Source organism: Phacochoerus africanus, chromosome 2, assembly GCF_016906955.1.
Source record: "Phacochoerus africanus isolate WHEZ1 chromosome 2, ROS_Pafr_v1, whole genome shotgun sequence".
NCBI classification, from domain to species: Eukaryota; Metazoa; Chordata; class Mammalia; order Artiodactyla; family Suidae; genus Phacochoerus; species Phacochoerus africanus.
Genome location: NC_062545.1, coordinates 271,186,768 through 271,209,338, shown reverse-complemented (window position 1 = coordinate 271,209,338; position 22,571 = coordinate 271,186,768). Strand labels below are relative to the sequence as shown.

The window sequence follows — 22,571 nt, the reverse complement described above, 5'->3', positions numbered from 1 at the left end:
TTTCTTGTGTGTGTGTTATGACATATGATGCTGTTGGTTTTTAAATTTCAAATTCCAATTCTTCACTGCTGGTATATAGAAAAGCTTTATATATTGATCCTATGCCCTGCAACCTTGCTAAACTCACTTATTAGTTCGAGGAGTTTCTAAATTAGACTTCTTTGAGACTTTCTGTAGACAATCATGTCATCCATAAAGACAGTTTTATTTCTTCCTTTTCAATCTGTGTATCTTTTTTTCTTTGTGTTCTTGCACAGCCAGGACTTCCAGTACGGTGTTAAACGGAAGTGGTGAGAGACCACATCCTTGCCTTGTTCCCAGTCTTAAGGGGAAAGCACCCAGTGTCTCAATAGGAAGTACAATGCGGGATTTTCGTAGACGTCCCTTATCAAGTTGAGGAAGATCCCCCCACACCTAATCTGTTGAGGTTTTATTATGAATGCACGTTGAATTTTGTCAAATGTTTTTGAGTCAATTGACAGGATGACATGATTTTTCTTCTTCAGCCTGTTAAGACAGTGGATTGATTACATGAATTGATTTTCTTTCCTTTCCTTTTTTTTTTTTCCCTTCTTTTTAGGGCTGCACCCACGGATATGGAAGTTTCCAGGCCAGGGGTAGAATCGGAGCTATGACTACTGGCCTACACCACAGCCACAGCAACTCGGGATCCGAGCTGCATCTGCGACCTACACCACAGTTCATGGCAACGCCACAGAGTGAGGCCAGGGATTGAACCCTCGTCCTCAAGGATACTAGCTGGATTCATTTCTGCCGTGTCACAATGGGAACTCCTGAATTGATTTTCAACTGTTAAATCAGTCATTCCTATATGGAATAAATACCACTTGGTCACAGTGCTGGTAGGAGTTCCCTGGTGGCTTGGTGGTTAAGGATCTGGTGTTGTCACTGCTATAGCTTGGGTCATGCTATGGCATGGATTTGATCCCTGGTCTGAGAACTTCCACATGCCAAGGGCATGGCCATAATAAATAAACAAAACACGTAAGCTATTATGATCACTATTATGGCTTTGGTGCTACAACTAGCACTGGAGTTTAACCACTGGGGACTGAGGTAATTCCCGGGAAATTGTGCCACAGTACTGCAGATGAATAAAGCGGAATTGTCAGGAACACTAAGACCTTTATTTAACCAACCACAAATTAAAACGATCAAAGCATATAGTAAAGAAAAATCCAGGTTTAAGGATGCTATCTTTTCTTACGTGAAATCTACTTTGCTACAAATTTATCATAAGCCTGTGCTCAGTTTCCTTAGAAACCTGGTGCTAGAAGGGCACTCAGAGGCCCCATCCTCCCCCTGCCCACCCCCACCACACACACATCCACTGGGTGCTGTCCTACTGGCACTGTGATCCACTGCCGTCTGCTCTCTGCCTGAGCCTCCACCGGTAGGGAACCGCCTTGTACCAGGAGAAAGCAGCCGCCTCCCCACTTCCATCCCCCGGCCTCTGCACTGCCCAGCGAGGCCCCATGGTTCTGTTTCATCGGCTCCCCAGCAAGAACCCCTCCATTACTTGGAAATCTTGACGACCTCCTCCCTGAGTCTTCTCACGCCTAGAGCCCGCATAGCACGCTTCGCCTGATCCTTGCAACACGCCGGCTTTCCCTCCCCCTCTGAGCACTGTGATACCCTAGGTGGCAATTCCCCACCCCCGCTCTTCACGAGGCACCCAGGACCACACAGAAGTGTCTGGCAGGGGTGGGATAAAGCATAGGAAAGCACAACTACCACACGCCTGTGAGAATTTAGCCATTCTAATTTCAATTTAAACTTTTTTAATTTTAACCTTTTAAAAACGGACAATACCGATTGCTGGCAAGGACCTGAAATGACACAAACTTTTCTTCATTGCTGGTAGGGATGCAAAATGGTACAGACATGATCCAGCAACTGTACACCTAGGTATTTACACAGTTTATTTGAAGTCTTAAGTCCACACGAAAACATAAGCATGCAAATATTTATAGCAATTTTACTCATAATCATCAAAAACTGGAAGTCCTGGCGTTCCCGTTGTGGCGCAGTGGAAACGAATCCGACTGGGAACCATGAGGTCATGGGTTCGATCCCTGGCCTCACTCAGTGGGTTAAGGATCCAGGATTGCCGTGAGCTGAGGTGTAGGTCATAGACTTGGCTTGGATCTCGCGTTGCTGTGGCTGTGGCATAGGCCGGTGGCAACAGCTCCGATTAGACCCCTAGCCTGGGAACCTCCATATGCTGCGGGTACGGGCCTAAAAAGACAAAAGACAAAAAACAAAACAACAACAAAAAAACCCTGGAAGTCCTTCAGTAGGTAAAACTATCTACCCTCATGCCCTGGGATCACAGCAAAAGCCACAACCTCTATGTCATCCAGGCCACTGGCACAGCCCACGAGTCTTTCTGCATTTCCACAGTCGGCTTTCTCTTTCCCCTGAACGGCTCTTTCGAGTTTTCCCCAAACCCCTCAAGCTTCCTCTGCTTCCCCCTTCTTTACCTCCTATTTCACTGAGAAAGAGGAGCCTGAGCTTCCTTGCGCCACACCTACAAGCAGACCCACGTCTGTGTCTCTCCTTTCCGCAGACTCGCCTTTTACAGTGAAGAGGCCCCAGGTCTCGGCCTCTCCCAGCTTCGCTGGGACTTCATTAAGAATCCCTCTCTGTCCTCATCTTTGACTTCTCCTGGTCTACTGGCTCCTTCCATTCAAAATATGAACATCCTCAAGGCCCTGCCCACTGAAAAGAAACAAGAAATATAAAACCACTTCCTTGGATGTCTTCAGCCCCTCCAGCCACTCCTTTCTTCTCATCTTGCTCCTCGGGAGCCACTGATCTAAGCATCAAGTACACTGCTTTTTCCATTTCCGCTCATCTCCTACCGCTCAAGCTGCTACAGCCCAGCTTCCATTCCACATCCCACAAGACTGCTCCTGCTGACTTACGACCACTGTGCTGCTAAGTGCAAAACACTCTTTTTCGTCCTTTTAACTGACCCATCCCGTAGCATCCCCTTATCCTTGAAACACTGATTTCGCCAGCCTCCTCGGGTGTTCTCATCTCTGGGCTGCTCTGACTTGGCCCCCCTTCCTCTGCGCTCCCCTTGAGCCCTCAGGTTCTCACTTGGGCCTCTGCTTCTCCCCGGCTGATCTCAGCTACTCCTGTGGCTCCAAGGGCAGACGCCTCCAGTATCTGCATCTTCAGGCTGGATCTTTCCCCAGCTCCCAGACTCAAATACCTGCTGCATGGCTGAACTCACATGTCCAAACCCAACTCGTCTCTTCTCTTACCACTGCTCCTCCCTCTGTGCTCACTGTCTCAGAGTGGTGCTGCCAAGGACCAACGAGGACCCTCTTCTGCCCCTCCCCGTCATCTCCCCCCACAGCCAATCAAGCACTGAGGGCGCTCAGTCGGTCTCCTGATCCAGCCACTTCACCTGGATTAAAGGGGTGGACTCCAATCCAGGCTCTTGGCCTCCCTTCCTACTGCCCAAGCCTCTCCTCTGGTCTCCCCATCCCAGCACCAATTCCCCTAGCACATCTGTCTCCCCTGCTAGACTATGAGGTAAGGATGGCATGGGCTACATCTAGTTTACCGCTGACCCCCTGCACCCAGCACAGAGCCTAGTACAAGTTCGATCAATATCTATTCAATAAATAAATGAATATAACCAAAGCAATGAGCTTCAAAGAAAAGAGGATTTACATAATGAGGAAAGAACAATTATTTGGAGGTAGTATTTGGAAAGGAAAACGCTAATATTGTCTCCCAGCCCTGCGATAAATGAGGCCTGAAAGAACAGGGGGCTCTACTGGAGTCGTGAGCAGAAAAAAATGGGAGGGAAGAAACTCACCAACTATGTGACTTTGAGCAAGTTATTTCACTTTCCAGAACCTCAGCTTTCCTCAACCATAAACTGGGTTAAAAATACCTCCCTCAGTGGGCTTGGTGAAAACAGAATTAGACAATGCAAGTTAAATGACAGCACGGTATCTAACTCAGGAAAGTTGAGCCTAAGTGCTCAATAAATATTCTTTAAATAGCCTCGATTAAAGCCAAGAAGGAGCAGGAACATTCAATGATTAGGCTAGTGACACCTGGGGCTCCAGAGGGTGGACGGGAGAGTGATGGGCTCTCGCCAGACTGATGAGAGAAAGGGCAGAGCAGGACGGAAGAGTGCCAGGGAGAAGAGGGTCCGCGAGGGCCCTTGGGTTTTCCTTTCTGGCCATCACCTCTTCCTGGCCAAGCATCCTGACTTTCCACAAGGAATCGCGAGTCCCTGTGGCCTAGGCCCCTGCCTCTACCTCCACAGGAAGGCCTGTTTCTGAGGCCCGGCCAGCCAGAGCCTCCTGTTTCCTGGTCAGGGTGATGAGATCAGGATGAACAGGATGGGGCACAAGCCAGGGCCATCAACTCGGGAATCTCTATTCTAGGACATTGAATGGAGCTCCTGAAAAACAGGCAGGTCCTTCTGCAGGGCTGTCCTCAGAATGCAGCCACAGGGGAACAGGCTGTCTGGGGGAAGCCAGAGCAGAGGGAAGCAGGACCTGCAGGTGGAGAGAGCAGCATGGAGGTTGCAGTGCCGCCTGAGGCCCTGAGTAATATGTGAAGTCCAATCTCTCCCTGGACTTTGTTGCATAAGCCATTAAGGTGTGGTTTGTGCTGGGGTTTTGTTATCAGAACTACATACACAAATGAGTCCAGGAGAAAAGCTAACGCAGTCCTCCAGGGCAAAATGTTGGGAGCCTCTGCCCTGTCCAATCTCCTCTAACGTATAAGGGTCCTGAGACCCAGATGGAGGAAGGGACTGGCCCCAGGCCTCCAAGCAGGTTAGCAGCAGAGCCTGGACCGGAACCAAATTCTCCCATTTCTCTCTCCATCTCTTCCTGATTCTTCCTCTTTAGGATGCAGTCCCAACCCTACCACCATTGCTCAGGCCCAGCCCTAACCTCCTTTCAGCTTGTAGCTCCCACTACGCCGCTACCTTTTTCAAAGCTAATATTACTTGTTTACTATGTGTGAAGTGCTGGGCTAAAGCCTGTACATCCATGATTCTCATGCCAGCTTCAAAAACTACTTGAAATGATTCCTGTTTTATAAATGAGGACAGTCAGAGGCTGAAAGACAACCCGAGATCGCACAGGCAGTGAGCCGTACAGCTAAGGTGCAAACTCAGGTCTGTTTGATTCCACGTGACCTCAACTTCCCAGCCTGCTGTCCACAGACCCCTTGAGTATTCACACACAAACTTCAGGGCCGGGGGACAGCAAACTCACTCAAAGTAAATGCAAATTTACGTATCTGCATATTGATCTAGGGGCAGTAGGTGATACGGTCAGATTCTCAAAAGGACCCATGATCCCCAAAAGGTGGAGAATGTCTGGCTTTACGGTAAGCTCTCTGGGGCCAAGATACACACCTGGCCCATAACAGACCTTAAGGAACTCGCCGAACTCTTCCATCTTGGCTACCCCACAAACAAAGCCCAGGGGACTAGGGCCCCATGGAGGAGCAGGCAAGTCCTCGGGGGCCAACCAGAACCTGGCTGCTGGGTTTTTGGTTCGGCCACAAGGAGCCTCTTGTCGCCTGCAACCTCCTTCCAGTCCGTTCATCTTCACACTCTCCTCCCCGCTCCCCCAACGCCAAAACGTCTGGATGCCCACGACACACCCGACACTATGCCAAGTGCTTCCTCTGGATCTTCTCTTTTGACTCTTCCTAACACCAGAGCAGGGCGAGTACTGTTATTGTTCTCATTTCCAGATAAGGACACTGAGACTCAGAGAGGTAAGTGACCTGCCTGCCTTTATCTGGAGTCTAAGGAGCAGCGCTGTGGTCACCTGCGACTCTCTGCCAGGAAGGGAGGCCAGTCCGTTCATCTCGGGGGCAAGCGGCCCCCGTGGCGGACGGCCTGGCCGCTGGCCAGTGTTCAAACCAGAGCGGCCAGAGCTGCGTCCAGGAACCGCTCTCCGCGTGGCCGGCAGGCCAGCGGGGAGACCATTTCTCAGAGCATGGGAACACGGGACGTTACTTCTGGCTCGCTTCACCCACTTGGTCTGAGCTGGACACAATACAATTGTTCGCAGAACAAGCTGCGCTGCCCCTTCGCCAAGCTGACCTGGCCTCCGCGTGCAAAGCAGATTACATCAGAGCCCCCAGTGGCCCTCCGCCGGGAGCTCTGCGGCTGGGCAGAGGTGGGACTCGGCTGGCTCCCGGTCAAATCATTTTGCTGAGGAAACTATGAATCCCCTGATAGTGTGTACACATCTGGTTTTTTTTAAAAGATTAAGCTCAGTTGAAAAGGAAAAGATTTTGAAAAGAAAGAAAGAAACAAAAAAAAAAGGCTTCAGAATTTCTCTTTTCAAAACAAACTGTGTGCAGTCCCTACGGCAGCTGCCTCTAGGCCGTCCTCATTCCTGCTGTACCTCATAAGACAGCAGTAAGGGGAACCCCGGCCTTGAGGGTCAGTCTGCAAGTGGGCGCCCCTCTGAGGCTCTGCTGGGCTCGGCGTGGGAGCCGAGACCAGAGAAGCCTGGGGAGAGCTGAGTATGGTGAGGCACACGAGCTGGCATTTCCGAGAGGGACGGCCCAGCTGGAAGGAGGGCCCAAAGGGAACCCAGGCCCAACACCCGGAGGCCCAGGCACGCACACGATGCAACCTCCAGGCCAACTGTCCTCATTTGAAACCAGAAAAAGAAGAAGAAAGCGGAAAAGCTGTCAACAGCCCCATTTAGAGGCCTGGCCTATTCAAAAGGGGTCTTGCAGGGGACTTTCTACTGAAGATCATGTTCTGGCAGGTCTGCCTGTGCAATCGGAAGCCCACCCTGCTCAGGGGGCCCAAGTCCCCGATATCACTCCTTTAAGCAGGGATGCAGAGCTTCACACCTGGAGCGAAGGCTCCGACTGGCCTAGGTCGGTTTACAGCAGCACGCACAGGGCCAGCGACCGGGCCACTAGGAATTCAAAGAAATTCAGTACATGAAGCGTTTCCTGAGCACCTCATCCATTCCTTCCACGTATATTCACTGAAGGTCTACTACAGGCCTGACACTGTGCAAGGCGGTGGGGACAGAGGGATGAATAAGACAGATGAGGTTCGTGCCCTCTGGAGCCCACAGACTGGCAGGGAAGACGGAGACGAAAGGGTTTCACGAAATGAGGACAGATGGGGAAAGGCGCACACAGAGAAGCACAGGGTGCAATGAGGGACCGTATTAGGGGGAGAACTTATTACACAGGCTGGGGGTTCACCTGAGACTCTTAGAGAAAGTGACATTCAGCCTGAGAGCTGGTTAGGAGCTGAACAAGGAGGAAGAATTCTGAGCTGAGAGGACAGCACGATGGTGGCCTGACAGGGCCTGATGCTGGAAAGAGGCAGAAGGTCAGAACGGCCAGAGCCTACAGAGTCGTGGAGAGGGACACGGGATGAGGCTGGGGGGTGGACAGAAGCCAGATCCACCACTCGCGACCTTGCAGGGCACATTAAGGGGCTCAAACCTTAGCTTAAGTGACACTGGAAGCCAGGGCAATGACTTAAACCCGGGAAAGGTGTATTCAGTTCCACCCGCTGTGTGAAAAAGACCGTGATGGTACGAGCATGGACAAAGGTGGGGGTTCAGGAAGTGAGCTTGGACCTGGAGCCAGGCGCCTGGCACTGAAGCCTGGAGGGGCTCCCAGCCTACCGGGGATAACAGACTGCTATCTGGATGGGCACATGCAAGGGTGCTCTTACCTGGTTAAACCTCCGGGTAAAGGCCACGACGTTGGGGGCAAGACTATGTTTCTCCTTCTTACTCCATCCACAGCTGGCGAGTTCCTGCGAAGCACAGAGTCAATTTCAACAGTGATTCCAGTGGGGACGCAAATACAGTGGGGCATCTAACTGGAATGCGGTCACACAGCTGGGGAACAGCCATGTCCTCACCAGGGAGGGAGCAAGTCTCCTCCTTGGTGGAGGGGTGCCCTGGGACCCCCAGAAGTGAAGGTGAGAAACAGTATACTTTTCTTCACAACCCCGGCCACATCTCCCAGGACTCTGATGCCAAAATATTCTCACCCCCACCACTGCCACTCTGCCAGCTCCCTGGGACCAGACGTCCCTTATTAATGCAAATTGCCTGAGAGAGGGTATAATGTTTTAACAAGCAGGACACATCCCCTAGGCTAACTTAAAATCTGGCTGAAGATTCTCAGATTTTATTGGCCACATAACATCCTCCATCCCTGGAATCAGGCAACATCCTGGTCCAAGCCCCCTATGATCTACAGAGCTTCTAGGATGACCTCAGGCGCCTTCCTGAGGTCGGCCCCTCCCATCTCTAGAGGTCCCCTTCATATCTTCTTCAGGTGCCTTGTCGCTTCTTTTCCGCAGGTTTAGCATTATAATTTGAAGACTCCCATGACCTAAACTGTACCTGTCAGTGAGATAACAGGAGCAATCTATCGAGATCACTTGGGGTGGGGGGGGGGTATAAAAGGACCAAGGAAACGCCATTAACCAAATGCCCCATACTCCCAGCTTGTGCTTGGCAGAGAATGGAGGAGAGGTGGTAGATTCCAAAGTTCTCTACCTCTGAGTTACAAGGCCTCCTGTTAACTCACATCAGGCCTCTACGTGATTAACAGCGTTTCTTGCCCCACATCTGGAACTTTTATAAGGACTTTAGTGAGTCAGCTGCCCACCAGCTGTAATAAACACAGATGAGCCGTCTGCTAGGGAGTCAGGGGGTGCTGTGGGAATGGCTGAGGACAAACGTGTTGGCTGAGCAGCTAGGCCTGAAGTGCCAGGCTCTTCAAGTGCATCTCAGGACCCAAGTAGAAGTTGCTGGCAGGCCTTTGGGAAGCCGACTGCAGGCAAAGGACAGCTCTGGATACAAGACGAATAACTTGAGAACACGTGGGAACCAACCAGGAGCCAAGAAACACAGCTCTTCTTCCTGGTGGCCTCACTTCTGCAAATGGCACCATCCTCCTGGTCACCCCCATGAAAAGATGCAGCCAGCCTTGACCCGCCAAGTCCTTCTCACCCTCACAATTTAGACCCCAAGTGGCAGGAATGACCACAATGGTCACTCCTGGTACCATTCACCAAGAATCCCCCACACGTGGGTGCGGGACAAGGAGCCTCTCTTGTTCTCGCAGGTAATTCTCCTCACATCCATTTTAATAAAGAAGAGGGCTCAGTACTATTCACCCTCTTGAATGAATGTTTTGACTCCTCCTCTTTTCACAGGTGGACATGAAGCTTGGTTTACCACGATTCTCCTTGTTCTGAAATGTATATGTGACCGGCCTCGGTTCCACTGACGCCTCGCACCCCACCCACCTGTAGAACACACACTTTAATCAGATTGCACAGAGATATCATCCCCTTTCGAATTGTAATTGTGGGGACAAGAGCCTCTCTCCCCTGTGGATTCCAAGGCCGGTCCCAGAACTGAAGGGGTTATAATCCGTGTAAAAGAGCGGATGCCCAAGGACTGAGGCATGGTCGTTGCCCAATTTCTAGCTGATAGTTACTCCTTTTGTTTTTTCTCAAATTCTTTAATGAACAGCAGAAGTTAATATATATCCGTATGTGTGTGGGTGGGTGCACATGTGTGTTAGTGTTCATTTAACTCAGCGTGTGGGGCTTGTTTCCACACTGCAGGTCACTCAGGAAGGCATCGGGAAAGGGACCAAGTGTGGACCTTACAGACAGACAGACCCGGGACAGACGTCGCCCTCCACACACAAGCTGCCTGAGACTTAGCTTCTCAGAACCTCAGTTTTCTCATCTTAAAATGGGCACGTGTACAGCTCATTCGAACAGTCCAGCGAGATGCAAGCCCACGCACACAGAGCACCTGGTACATAACAATTACTTGGGAAAGGGAATCGCCCCTCCTCTTCCCAGGGTCCCGCTGTGTCCGACGCAGCCCTACCGCCAAACACGCCCTCCTTTCTCCTCCACCAAACCCTCCTTGTTGCCAGGAAATATTAACAAAATCTATTACTACTTCTCTTTCCTTTTGTGGATGTCAGGCAGACAGGAACCAGAGCAAGGACGTTACACTCCTGCCCCAAATTTGTTTGCTTTGAACATTTCTAAGACCCTGATTCAAAACCGTATGTGCCATTCTTGGGTTCTGACAATTCTCCAAGGACCCTTTCATACTAGAAGACATATAACATTTAAAACTAAAACCTCAACAGAGTGAAACACTGAGAGGTTATCTTGATAAAAGGAAAGGAGCAAAAGACTTAACAGCCAGAACACCTTGCTCCAAATCCCTGTCACTCATTTCCTGGGTGACCCCTCTCCTAGCATCAGTTTCACGGCTGAGGAGAACAGGGATGCTGAACCTAACGTGTAGAATTGGGGTGGAGACCAAGAGAGAGAAAGCCTGACAAAGAAGGTGACACGCAGGGCACAGGCTGGCTCACAGCAGATGCCAGGCAGCGTTTGTTGAATGAACAAACGGGGTACGAGCATTCCTCAGGGTTGAAATCTCCCAAATCCAGCACAGAAAGATTTATCAAGATGTCAAAAGAAATAAGACCATTCTAACTGCACTAAAGCGAGGCCCGGGCCCAGCCTCCTTGGCACTGTTCCTCTTCTGTGCTTGGCCTTATAGGAGCACAAGAGATTCCATCTGTGTGAAGTGGGTTTGGAAAATGTGAAGTAATACAACAACACTCCTCCAGTTGCTAATGCCTAAAAAAGGTCCAGGCCGAGGAACTGATTTGAGTGCAATTAAGTTAAAATGGACCAGAGGAGAAAGGGCTGGTTCTAGAAGGGAGACAAGGGGTCAGACTGCGGCTGGAAAGGCCCTGGTAGCCCTGCCTGCGGGAGCGCCAGGGAGCTGCCCCTGGGCTGCGCTGGGGCCCTGCCCTCACGCAGGCTGGCCTTGGCTCTGAGCGCTCGGCGGAGGTCAACTGGGAGTGAAAGGACGGTAGGAGGACAGTCTTTCGCCAGCTTCTTCCGGGATCTCTCCTCTGTCACGTGGCCGTTTCCCGGGTTCATCAAGCCGAAAACAGAAGCTGTGAGAAGAAAGCGTTCTGCCGCGAAACAGCCCCATGTACCCAGCTTCCCCCCCCCCCCCCCCCCCCGGAAGCCCCATGTACCCGCTTCCCCGCCCCCGGGCTTTAGCGGAAGAGGCCCTTTGCCCTCGGGGCCAGGACCGCGCTCCTCCCGGGCTCTGCTCCCTGCCCTCTCCCTGCTCACAGGCCTCGCTCTCCTTCCTGTATCTCCCACCTCTTCCATCCCACGCTCTTCTCCCTGCCAGCATTTTAATGTGCATCAGCTTCTCCCACGAAGGACGACGACGATGACGACCACGGCAGTGATAATAAAGAGTCATCTTTTCCAGACCTCCTGCCCCCTGCAGCTCCTGCTCCCTCTCTTCCCCTTCCAGGTGAAGGTCTTGAGAGGGTTGTCGGTTCTCTCTGCTCCAACCCGCTTCCCTGGCCACCTCCTTCCCGGCCCCGGCTCCACGGAAACTGCTCTTTTCTCTACCAGTGACAGCTGCCTGGCTAGGCGACGCCTCCGCGTGGCTTCTTCTCTCCGTCCTTGCCCTTCGGCCCTGTGCTCTCCTGCTGGTCCTCTCCCTTCTCAAGCCCCTCCCCGCCCCCATTCCCAGTCGGATTTTCCAGCTGCTTTTTCTTTTCTGACACTCCCCCGACTCAAGTCCCCCCTGAACCTGAACAGGCGCGTCTTCTCTCTTCTGTACGACTTGGTCCCTTCCTGGGAGAGCACATACACTGCCAGGGCTTCAACCACGTGCCCATGTCCGGCCGGAGTTTCTCTCAGGACATTCAGCTGCCTCCCTGGCCACACCTTCCTTGGTTTCCCATGAGCACCTCAAAATCAGCAGGCCCTGAAGCAAAAGGCTGTCCGACAGGCTGTCTTAAACAAAAACAACTAATGGCACGAGATCCACTTGGGCTTTCCATCTGACAAAGAAGACTGTTTCTCACAAAGAAACTGTCCACGGAAAAAACCCCTCACTGACGTAAAAACCACTTTGTCTGAATGCCCCATGTGCAAGCGCTCCTAGGTGACAGCAGGAGTCCACGCTGGTTTCGGCTCACTTGAAGCTTCTCTGGTCACCAGCAGTGCCAGCCAGCTTCGTGCTTAGGGTTTGGGGAGTCAGATGCCCTGAGGTGGCCGGAGAAAGGCCTGACCCTGACTGTGCCTGGGGTCGAGGAGGCAAGGCCCTGGAAGAGGAGACCTGGGAGCAGGACGAGTCCTCCCTGAAGACCCCCGCAGGGTCTAAGCCACTGAGCCACGGGCAGCTGTACGTGGCCCTTCCACACACATGCTTAATTCTAACTGCAGTCTCCTCCAACTCATATTCCCAAAACAGGTCCCCATGGAAAATGCACCACCTCAAGGAAAGGTCACCGAATCTGACCTCGGGGACCACCACCCAGCTGGCACCATCAATGACACCACATTAGCACCTTGCTCAGTGGCAACCATTTTTCCTTTCTCCTCCCTCCGTGTTTCTCCCCATCCCTCCCATCCTACCCTCTGGAACAATCTTCTGAAGAACTGCTGGGACAGTCATACGCTTAGTCAAAGGTGTTCTAAAAACACCCCAGGGAGTGGGCGACCCACGGAGGCAGCGTGGGGAGACAGTGCCAGTTCCGGGGTTGGCAGTGGGGTCTAAGGAGCAAGGCATTTCAGAGCCCTCAGGCCTCACTGCTGGGTTCGCAAAACGGTGGAGCCATTTGGGAGAGCAGTTTGGCAGTTTCTTTGAATGTTAAGCATACACTCACCAAAGGGCCCGGCAATCTCACTAATGCAAACATTTGTCCACACAAAAACCATGTGTGCATGTTGATGGCAGCTGCATTCTCGATTTCCCCAAACTGGAAACAATCCAGGCTTCCATCCTTTGGTGAAGGGACAAACAAACTGTGATCTGTCCGCATTACCAAACACTACCCGGCAATAAAAAAGAATGAATTACTGACCCGGTCGGCAACACAGATGAATGTCAAAAGCTTTATGCTAAGTGAAAGGAACCAGACACAAAAATATCATAGGATTTCATTATTACGACATTCTGAGAAAGAGAAAAACTATAGGGACTGGAGTTCCTGTTGTGGCTCAGTGGTAACAAACGGCTCATGTCCATGAGGACAGAGGTTCAGTCCCTGGCCTCACTTAAGGATCCAGCATTGCCGTGAGCCGTAGTGTAGGTCACAGATGAGGCTCGGATCAGGTGTTGCTGTGGCCGTGGTGTAGGCCAGCAGCTGCAGCTCCAATTCCACCCTTAGCCTGGGACCCTCCATATGCCATGGGTGTGGCCCTAAAAAGACAAAAAAAAAAAAAAACCCAAAAACTATAGGGATTAGGGATAGAAACTAGATCAGTGGCTGCCAGGGGCAGAGGAAACGGGGCACCAGGAAGTCCTAACGGGCTAGGCGAGTGCTTACCCTGGCCCTGGACCCTGATGGTTCTGTGAGAGTGCAGGAGTCCTGCCTGCTTTATCCGCAGTTCCACTTTCTGCAGTGTGTTATCTGCAGTCAACTGAGGTACAAACATATCAAATGGAAAATTCCAGAAATAAACAATTCATACCGTTTTAAATCGTGCACCCCCATTCTGAAGCATTGTGAAAGCTCACGCCCTCCGGCTCTGTCCAACTCAGGACGTGAATCATCCCTTTGTCCAGCATATCCTGCCCATTAGTCACTGAGTGGCCAGCTTGGTTATCACATTGACTGTTGTGGTGTCACAGTGCTTTTGTTCAAGTAACCCTTATACTTAAAATGGCCCCGAAGCACACGACCAGTGATGCTGGCAATTAGGATATGCCAAAGAGCAGTTGCAAAGTGCTTCCTTTAAATGAAAAGGAGAAAGTTCTCAACTTAATAAGGAAAGAAGAAGTCTTCCTTGTGGCTCAGCCGTAACGAACCTGACTAATATCCAGGAGGATGTGGGTTCGATCTCTGGCCCCGCTCAGTGGCTTAAGGATCTGGCATTGCCATGAGCTGTGGTGTAGGTTGCAGACCCTGCTCAGATCCCACATTGTTGTGGCTGTGGCACAGGCCAGCAGCTGCAACTCCAATTCAACCCCTAGTCCAGGAGCTTCCATGTGCCATGAATGCGACCCTACAAAGACCACCAAAAAAAAAAAAAATATATATATATATATACATATAGTAAAAACAAAAAAATTAAAAATAAGGAAAGAAAAACCTCTTAGCTGAGGTTGCTAGGATCTGCAGTAAGGATCTTCTATCTATGAAATTGTGAAGAAGAAAAAAGAAATTCATGCTGGTTTTGCTGTCACATCTCAAACTGCTGGAGCCAGAGTTCTCTTGCGGTGGAGCTGGTTGAGGATCAGGCACTGTCACTGCAGCAGCTTGGGTCACCGCTGTGAAATGGGTTCAATCCCTAGCAATTTCCACATACAGCGGGAGCAGCCAAAAAAAAAAAAAGAAAATTTTCATCTCCGTCCCTGAAGTTTTTACCAAGCACACAAGGCGGTGCAGGGAAGTACAGCAGTAACAGCGCAAAAGGACTGAAGCGCAGCTACTTCAAACTGGCGTCGGGCAAAGGGCTGTGAAGGGAGGTCTCGGGGGGAAAAGGCATGCGGTTAGAAATATGAGGAAAATAAAAATATAACAGAAACCTGCAAAGGTTCGACGACATGAGATGAGGGCAAATGATGGAAGAAAAGCAATTATAACCTCCGGGAACAACAAAAAATAAGAAATTCCTGTTTGTGCTTAAAGGCTATGCATATGTGTGTATGTTTAAACAGCATAGGTATATTTAAATAGCATATATTAAAATGTTTAAGTGTTATATATATTTTATTAGTTGTGTACATTTAAATATTTTATTCTTTCCCACAATATTAGGCAGTTGATGGTCGGAAAGCAAAGGGAAACTGTGGGTCCTTGAACAGCCCGGGGTCGTTAGAGAATGAGATACAACCTCGGCGCACCACCCAGCCGGGCACTGAGCCAGGACGATGAGTGCTGTCTGTTGCTTTGAAACTTGGAGAGTCAACACATCTAAAAGGTGGGGTGTAGCTGCGAAATGTCAGAACGTTAATTTAATTACTCTCACAATGTAAAAGCACAGCTGACAGCAAGTGGCGAGTGGACAGAAGAGGAAAAGCCCGGTCAAGAGACCCTGTACAAAGCTGAGGAGGTTCCAGCACACCAAATAACATTCCAAAAGTAACCAGTAGAAGGAAAAAAAACCTCTGGGGTCGGGGGGAGCGCAGGGTAAGGGATCAAAGGCTTCCTTTACAAGCTCTTCTGCGCTATGTGAATATCATGCACAGGATCACTTCGGAGTAAAACTTAATAGGTGACATCTTACAGCATTACACACTGCAAAACTTCCAAAATTAAATATTTACAGTGGAGTCAGTATCCAGAAATACATAACATTTTTATAAAGTCACAACCCGTTTACAACCTGTCGGTATCAACATTTTTAACATAAATACCTAGCATTTTTCACATGACCATGAGATGCCTCTGTAACTTCTGATGGAGGAAGCATGTGAAAGCCACGACCAGCGGGGCCTTCAGGAAACATGCCTGTCCTCTCGGAAACGCGAGGGCTTGACTCAATTGAGGCACCGAGGAGGGAGCCGGAAAGCGCCACCGAGGGGCTCCTGCCAGCAGCTGCCTTGACTCCCCACGGGGACAAAACCAGCTGCGAGGGAAAAGGGAAGGAGGAAGGGCAAAAGGAGGCAAAGGATGGAAGAAGGAAAGAAGGGAGAAGGCGGAAGGGAAGGATCAGAGAAGAAGGCTAGGAAGGGGGCAGGGGGACGGAGGGCCAGGCCCCGGGCTGGAGGGTCCCAGGACCCCCAGCCGAGGCCTTGAGGAGCCCAGTGCATGGCCAGTGGGGGGGTCAGACATGAACACAAAGCACTGTAAGTCAAGGCAACAAATGGCAGCTGCACGTTCCGGCTTCATTTCCAAAGACTGAAGCCCAAAAAGACATTTCCTAGACCCACGCCTTCGGGGTGACTGCCTTTAGCTCTTTCTTGGGAGAAGGAGAAGAAGAGGATGGAGAAAGAAGAGGGGAAGAAGAAGAAAGAGGGGGAAGGGGGAGAAGGAAGAGAAAAAGGAAAGGGGCGACAGTCGTGGACAGCTTCTGGAAGACATCTACAGAGTAAAGCATGTCTCGTGAAACACAGCAAGGAACAAGGCACATTTGCTCTTGCTTTTTACGTTCTACTGGAGGGGAAAGAGACGAGAAATTTGTGATAAGTCAGATGACGGTAAGTCCTTTGAGAAAATGTTAACCAGGATGAAGGAATGGATATTGGAGGGGATGCCCTGGGGCCTGGCGGATAAACTGGCCCTGGAGTGGAGACCACAAATGATGTCAGCAGTAAGCTCCACCAAGACCTAGGGAGAGGGTTCGCGACCAAAGGAGTGCAAGTGTGAAGACCCTGGATCTCTGATGGCACAAGGTGGGCACTGCGGCTGGGGCTGCCTAAGCCTGGGGAGAGTGGTGGCGGGGACAGGGTGGGAAGGAAGTGGGTGGGAGCCCCTACCAGGCAGGTAAGGACTGGAGTTTATTCTGATTGGGATGGGAAGGCTGCCGAGGGAGTGAGCAGCTCCAAGAGCCTCATGCTGTGTGTGAGGCAGGTTTACTGCCCTGATAACAGGACAAAGGTGGCACAGTGGACCCAACCCCACCCCGTGCCCCTCTGCTGTACTGCAATCCAGCTGGTACTAGAATCTCACGCACAGGCAATACAGCGTTCTCCTGCAGAGCCATTCGCTTTGGTGATTTGGAAGAAACACAGCCTTGGGGGAGTGTGTGGAGACAGGGAGGAGGCGGGCCTGGAGAGAAATGAATGCCAGGGCCTCCGTAAAGCCTCAGAACCCCGGGCTTGACAGGCCACAGAGCAGGGAAGAATTGCTGGGGACAAACAGACACCTTCTGCAGATGCGGGGTGTATGTATAAGGTGGCGGATCGCTGCCCAAGGAGAAGGGGCTCGGCTTTCTCCACGTGCAGGCTGTGGATGCCTCCAGCCAGCGGCTCCTTTACAGTCACTCCTGGTGCATCGAGTCCTCAAACCGCCATCCACTTAGCCCACACGTACATTTAGGGTCATGAAGATGAGGCAAACTTCCTCAAACGTTCCTTTTCCAGCCCCAGTGCTGTGCAGCTCTGCACAATTAGAACCAGCTGTCCACGCAGGGCAGCGGCCAACTGCAACCCTGCAAACAGCCTCCCGTCCATGTGACAGAGGAAGGGCCCCGGAACGGAGGGCGGCCGGCAGCGCAGCCCGCCTGGCTTCCCGAGCCGGTCACGAGGCCCGCGGGGCCACACGTTCATTTCGCACTCCCGCCCTGGGGACTGTGCTCCATCCCCTTGCTCTGTGTTCTTGGGAAATGTCTTTTCCAAATCATATCATTCAGATAGTCTCTTTTTAAAAAGAATACTTTTTTTTGATCAGGGACCTAGCACATACTCTTTACAAAAACCTTCACACAGAAAGTCCAAAGAAGAGAATTTAGATCATGCATTAGCCAAACACCCAGAGGAACCAGAATTTACCATCTGGTCAATACAAATGACAAAAACAACAGCTAGCTTTACTGAGCACTTACACGAAGTATCCTGCACAGTGTCAGTCATTTCATCCACTGCTCACTCAATCTCCCAACAACCCTATCAGATAGATACCATCATTGCCCCGATTTACAGATGAAGACGTGAAAGCTTAGAGAAGTTAAGCAATCTGCTCAAATCCACATATGCGGTCAACATGAGAGCCAAGATTCAAACCTGGGTCTGTGGGTCTCGGAAGCCTGGCCCCCTGGTCTTGGAGCACCTCCGTCTCCAGGACAGAGCTCCTTCCCCACGCACAGGTGCAGGGCCATCCCCACACGTGCACACACTCTCTCTCCCTGTGTCTGTGGTTCTGTTCTCACCACGTTGTTACAGACATTTTCTCCATCTCCTTTTGTTTTCCCTCTGAGTTCTAGGAGAAAAATTTTTTTTGTCTCTTAATTCCCCTTTGATTTTCTGCAGTATCTAGTTTGCTGCTCACTGTATCCACTGCAATTTAAATTATGTAATCACGGTGCTTTTTTCTTTTTTTTCCCAGCACAATTCAACCCTTCTTAAGCTTGATCTTTGCAAATTGCACTCATCCAGAACACTGCCTGGAACACGAAATGAAGTTTCTGGAAGTACCTGCTTCTTGGGGAGAGGCAGCCTCTGACCTGGTCCTTGCTCAGCCTTCCATCTTTTGGCCAACCAAAACTTTTCGATGTCTGGTGAGTATGCTAAATACCACGTCGGAAACTGGAAAAGTGAACTCACAAGTTCCAGGGCCACGTGGGTTTTACCAGTGCGTCTTGTCAGACATCATAATTAGGTGTTTAAGTAACACCTAATTCCTATGCTAAATACTTTATTCCAGAGCACAAAAAGTGATGGAAAGAAGCCCCAAACCCTAACACCTAACGAATACAGAATAAGGAGGAAAAAGAATCATTCTACACGGCCTAGCAGGTTTGTCTAAGTAATGAGAGAATAAGCTAATATTCTGAAAACTAGTCACATAACAACAGTACATCCATAAATCCTCAGAGCAGTGTGATGTTCCTTTCACAAACTGAAAAGGCGATCAGCAAAATGCACCATTCCTTTGGGATTTTAAAAAGAAAAAAAGAACTTCTTAGAAGCTGAGTAATGTCTATCTCAAACCAAGAGCCATCATTATATAACAAGGGAAACACTACAGGAATTTGAATTAAAATTAGAAACACCAGGTGGTGCAGCCTTTCTCACCCAGGTTCCTTATCTGAACCACTGAACACAGAAAATGACTGGAGTGCTTTTTCTCAAGTCTCCTAAGATGGGACATTTGTACACACCATGGACCTTCAGGCATTCGGCCTAATCCTCTCGTGAATCCCTGGTTGAGAAAGGCCTAGAAGCTATAACCCAGTGCAAGCCAAGAGAAACATAATGCAAGCCACATAGTTTGTATTTTCTCATAGCCACATTTTGAAAAAAAGAGATGAAATTAATTTTAACAATTTATTTTAACTCAGTATATCCACATATTATCTTTTCAACCTGTAATCAATATAAAATATGCAAAATTATTGATGAGATAGTTTACATTCTTTTTTGGTACTAAGTCTTTGAAATCTGGTCCATTTTTCTTTTTTTTTTTTTGCTTTTTAGGGCTGCGCCCACAGCATATGGAGGTTCCCAGACTAGGGGTCTAATCAGAGCTATAGCTGCCGGCCTACACCACAGCTCATGGCAATGCCGGATCCTTAACCCACTGCTTGAGGCCAGGGATCAAACCCACATCCTCATGGTTCCTAGTTGGATCTGTTTCCGCTGCACCACACCGGGAACTCCTGGTCCATTTTTCACACTTAACAAAACACCTCGATTTGAACCAGCCGCTCTTCAAGGGCCTGGTAGCCCCCTGCGGGCCGCCGTCTTGGGCAACACAGCTTTAACCGGTGCATGAAGGCATGGCACCCAAACACCAGCTGTAATTATCGAAAAGGAGAGGTCGGGCAGGAGAGCCAAAGGCAAGCCTCGTTAGCGGGGCCGGGGTGAGGTGGGGACCAAGGCAGCCAGCTACGAACCAGAGAGGAGGGTTAGCCTGGGACAAGCAGGGAGACAGAGAGAGGAGGACGGAACCTAAATAAGGGGTCCCTTGCATCCCTATTCCTCCAGGTCTGTCCCCACCTCTACTCCCCTGCTCCCTCAAAGGAGGGTGAAGCTTCTCACCAGTGGATTAGGTACTTCCGACTGCGGCTGCAGAGGGACATGGGCTACAGACGGAATGAAATATATTCAGAAAAAGATGGCCAAAGACACACAGCTCGCAGTGACATTTCATGGTTTTAAGGGGTCTTCCTAAGTCAGGAGTCCTGGGTTCTAAGCTCAGCTGTGCCCTGCACCTCCTCTGAGACTTTGGGTCAGTCTTTCCCACTAGGGTGGCTGTGTGTCCTGTCTGTAAAACACAGTGGCCCTCCGCAGTGGGTTAAGAATCCAGCTACAGCGGCTTGGGTCGCTGCAGATGGGCAGGCTGGATGCCCACCCTACTACGCAGTGGGTTAAAGGACCCAGAGTGGCTTCAGCTGCAGCACAGGTTGCAGCTGCAGCCTGGCTTCAATCCCTGGCCGAGGAACTTCCATATGATGTGGGTTCGGCCATTAAAAAAAAAAAAAAAAAAAGATACGGTAGTCCTCAGCGGTCTTTAAGATCCTCCAAGTTCTCTGGTTCCGTGAGCCCGTGAGAAGCCGAGGTCACACGTGTAGCTTTATAAAACACTATTAAGGAAGACCTGCCCCCGGAGACTACGGGGCTGCGGTATTTTCTTTCCAAGTGTTTTGAGGGGGTGTGGGGCAGCCGAGTCTGAGAAACACAGTCAAGAAGGGCCGGGGGGGGGGGCTTCCGGGCACTGCGCTGTTCCCCAGGGATGGAGTGGACAGGATGGCCGGGGGTGGGGGGTGGTGGTCAGGAGACAGGAAACAGGCCGCAGGCAGACAAGCAGAAAAAGCACCAACCAGGTTCCAGAAAGAGGGGAGAGAATGAAAGGGGGTGGGGGGAAGGAGGGGAGAAGATAAAGGGAGGAGAAAGAGGAAGAAAGGAAAGAGGAAGAGAGAAGAAAGAAAGGTATCCAAAAGCGGTCAGGCTGAAATTCCAGGTGGGATGGGAGGGGAGCTGTGGGCGCAGGTGGAGCAGGGCAGGGAGGGAGGCTGGGAGGGTCCCGGGGTGGTGCTCGCTGCCCAGGGCAGGAGGGGGGTCTCCTCCTGCACAGGCGGAGCCTCCCACAGGCTCTCCACGTTCCCAACAAAGGCAGCCTCTGAAGGTCTACACGCCCAGAGCAGACACCATGAGCCGGTCAGACACCAAAGAGGCAGCGCCGGCTACCTTACACCCGGGACCCATGTTTCACCAGACAGCAAGAGAACACGGTGTGAAGCCACTGCGATAACCCCCCCGCCAGCCCCACGGCTCCGCCTCACTCTGAGAGGTGAGCAGGGTCCTTCCGGATGCACCCAGTCCTGATCGCAGGCTGAGAATAATAGTAACAGTGGTAATAAAACAGTAACGACCTCAGCTAACCCCTTGCTTACTGTGTGCCAGGCACTTGGTTAAATATTTTGCTTACATTACGCCTCTTGCTTGATCTTTCAACAACGGCATCCACCAGCAAAGGCTATTTCTGCCCCTGGTTTATACACAAGCAAAACTGAGATTTAGAGAGGGCATTTCACTTGGCCAAGGTCACACAGCAAAAAAGAGGCAAAACTGGGATTCAAACCATACAGTGTGCTTTCAACTATTTTATTTTCCTTAAGTCTTTTTTTTTTTTGTCTTTTTTAGGGCCACATCCGTGGCATATGGAGGTTCCCAGGCTAGGGGGTCTAATCAGAGCTGTAGCCGCCGGCCTATGCCAAAGCCACAGCAACGTGGGATCCGAGCCATGTCTGTGACCCACACCACAGCTCATGGCAACACCGAATCCTTAACCCGCTGAGCGAGGCCAGGCTCAAACCTGCAACCTCATGGTTCCTAGTCAGATTTGTTAACCACTGCACCACGACGGGAACTCCTATTTTCCTTAAGTCTTAAAGCCAGACGATGAAGTAGATTTTCCTATTCCATTTCACAGATGGCAAAACTCTGAGGCTCACAGAGATGAAGTCATTTATGCAAGTTCATCTAGGTAGTAAATGGAAGACACCAGAGCCTGGACTTTTAATACAAAAAGGGCCCAGAGTGAGACTGAAGTGTGCGGTGAGGGAACCAGAGAGGGGACCTGAGAGCGGACAGACTTCGCTCAGGAAAGGCTGACCTGGAGCGGGGGTGGGCTGTAGGAAATGGTGAGCCTGGACTTTGCACAGGGGCTTAAGGCTGTCCCACCGAGAGGACATGCCCCCACCCCCACCCCAAGTGTCAGGCCTGACTTCAGCGTGGAGCAAGGCCGAGCTGCCGGAGAGGGCACAGAAGTAAGTCCTCGTTCATCAAACAAAGCTGTGCATTCAGGGAGAAGACACTGCGAGTCTCCTCTCCAACCCTCACAGGCAACTCGGGGCCCCTGGATTTCTGAACACAAAGCGAGACTTTTGATAAACTCCAGCCCCGGCGCCACAGCAGGACCTATTACAGGGACTAGGCTGCGTGACCTCTGATGGTGACCAGAGGTGGCCGGGGCACAAGCAGGTCGGGAGGAAGGGCTCCTTCAGAGCAGCTGTTTCCTCTCCTGAAAAGCTAAAACAGAAGCCACCTTTCAAGTGTCAGATCTATACAGGGATTCTTACTTAAATATCCCTGTGAGGAAGCTTTTAGACGCCAGAGCCATCAGCCTCTGATGGCGTGGAACCCCCTTTTGTAGGACAGAGGGTGAGGCCATGGCTCTGATCCCCAGCTCAGGCTGCCCAGCCCCTCAACTCTGTCTGCAGCCCCCATCTAACCAGTAACATCCAGCCAGTCTTCCGGCACGGTGCAAGGCGTGGGGGACTGAGCAGTGAACGTGGCATTTGCCTGCCAGAGGAGATGACAGGCACTAATTATGGGCATGCCGCTAAGTGCCCAAGGACAAGC

The 22,571-nt window shown here is 50.9% G+C and overlaps 1 protein-coding gene and 1 long non-coding RNA gene across 10 annotated transcripts in view; both read right to left on the bottom strand.

The window, feature by feature from the left end:
- The window catches only part of RALGPS1 (Ral GEF with PH domain and SH3 binding motif 1), a 291,847-nt gene that overhangs the window by 177,919 nt on the left and 91,357 nt on the right, over positions 1-22,571 (bottom strand). For all 9 annotated transcript variants that reach the window (XM_047768428.1, XM_047768433.1, XM_047768434.1 and 6 more), the window contains exon 5: positions 7,736-7,819. In XM_047768428.1, the coding sequence (XP_047624384.1) occupies positions 7,736-7,819 (84 nt within the window). The remainder of the gene's footprint in view (positions 1-7,735; positions 7,820-22,571) is intronic.
- Positions 10,012-11,537, bottom strand: LOC125120367 (uncharacterized). The gene is made up of 2 exons (XR_007133308.1): positions 11,240-11,537; positions 10,012-11,025 (listed from the first exon to the last, which is right to left on the bottom strand). It is a non-coding gene; the product is annotated as an uncharacterized LOC125120367 (long non-coding RNA).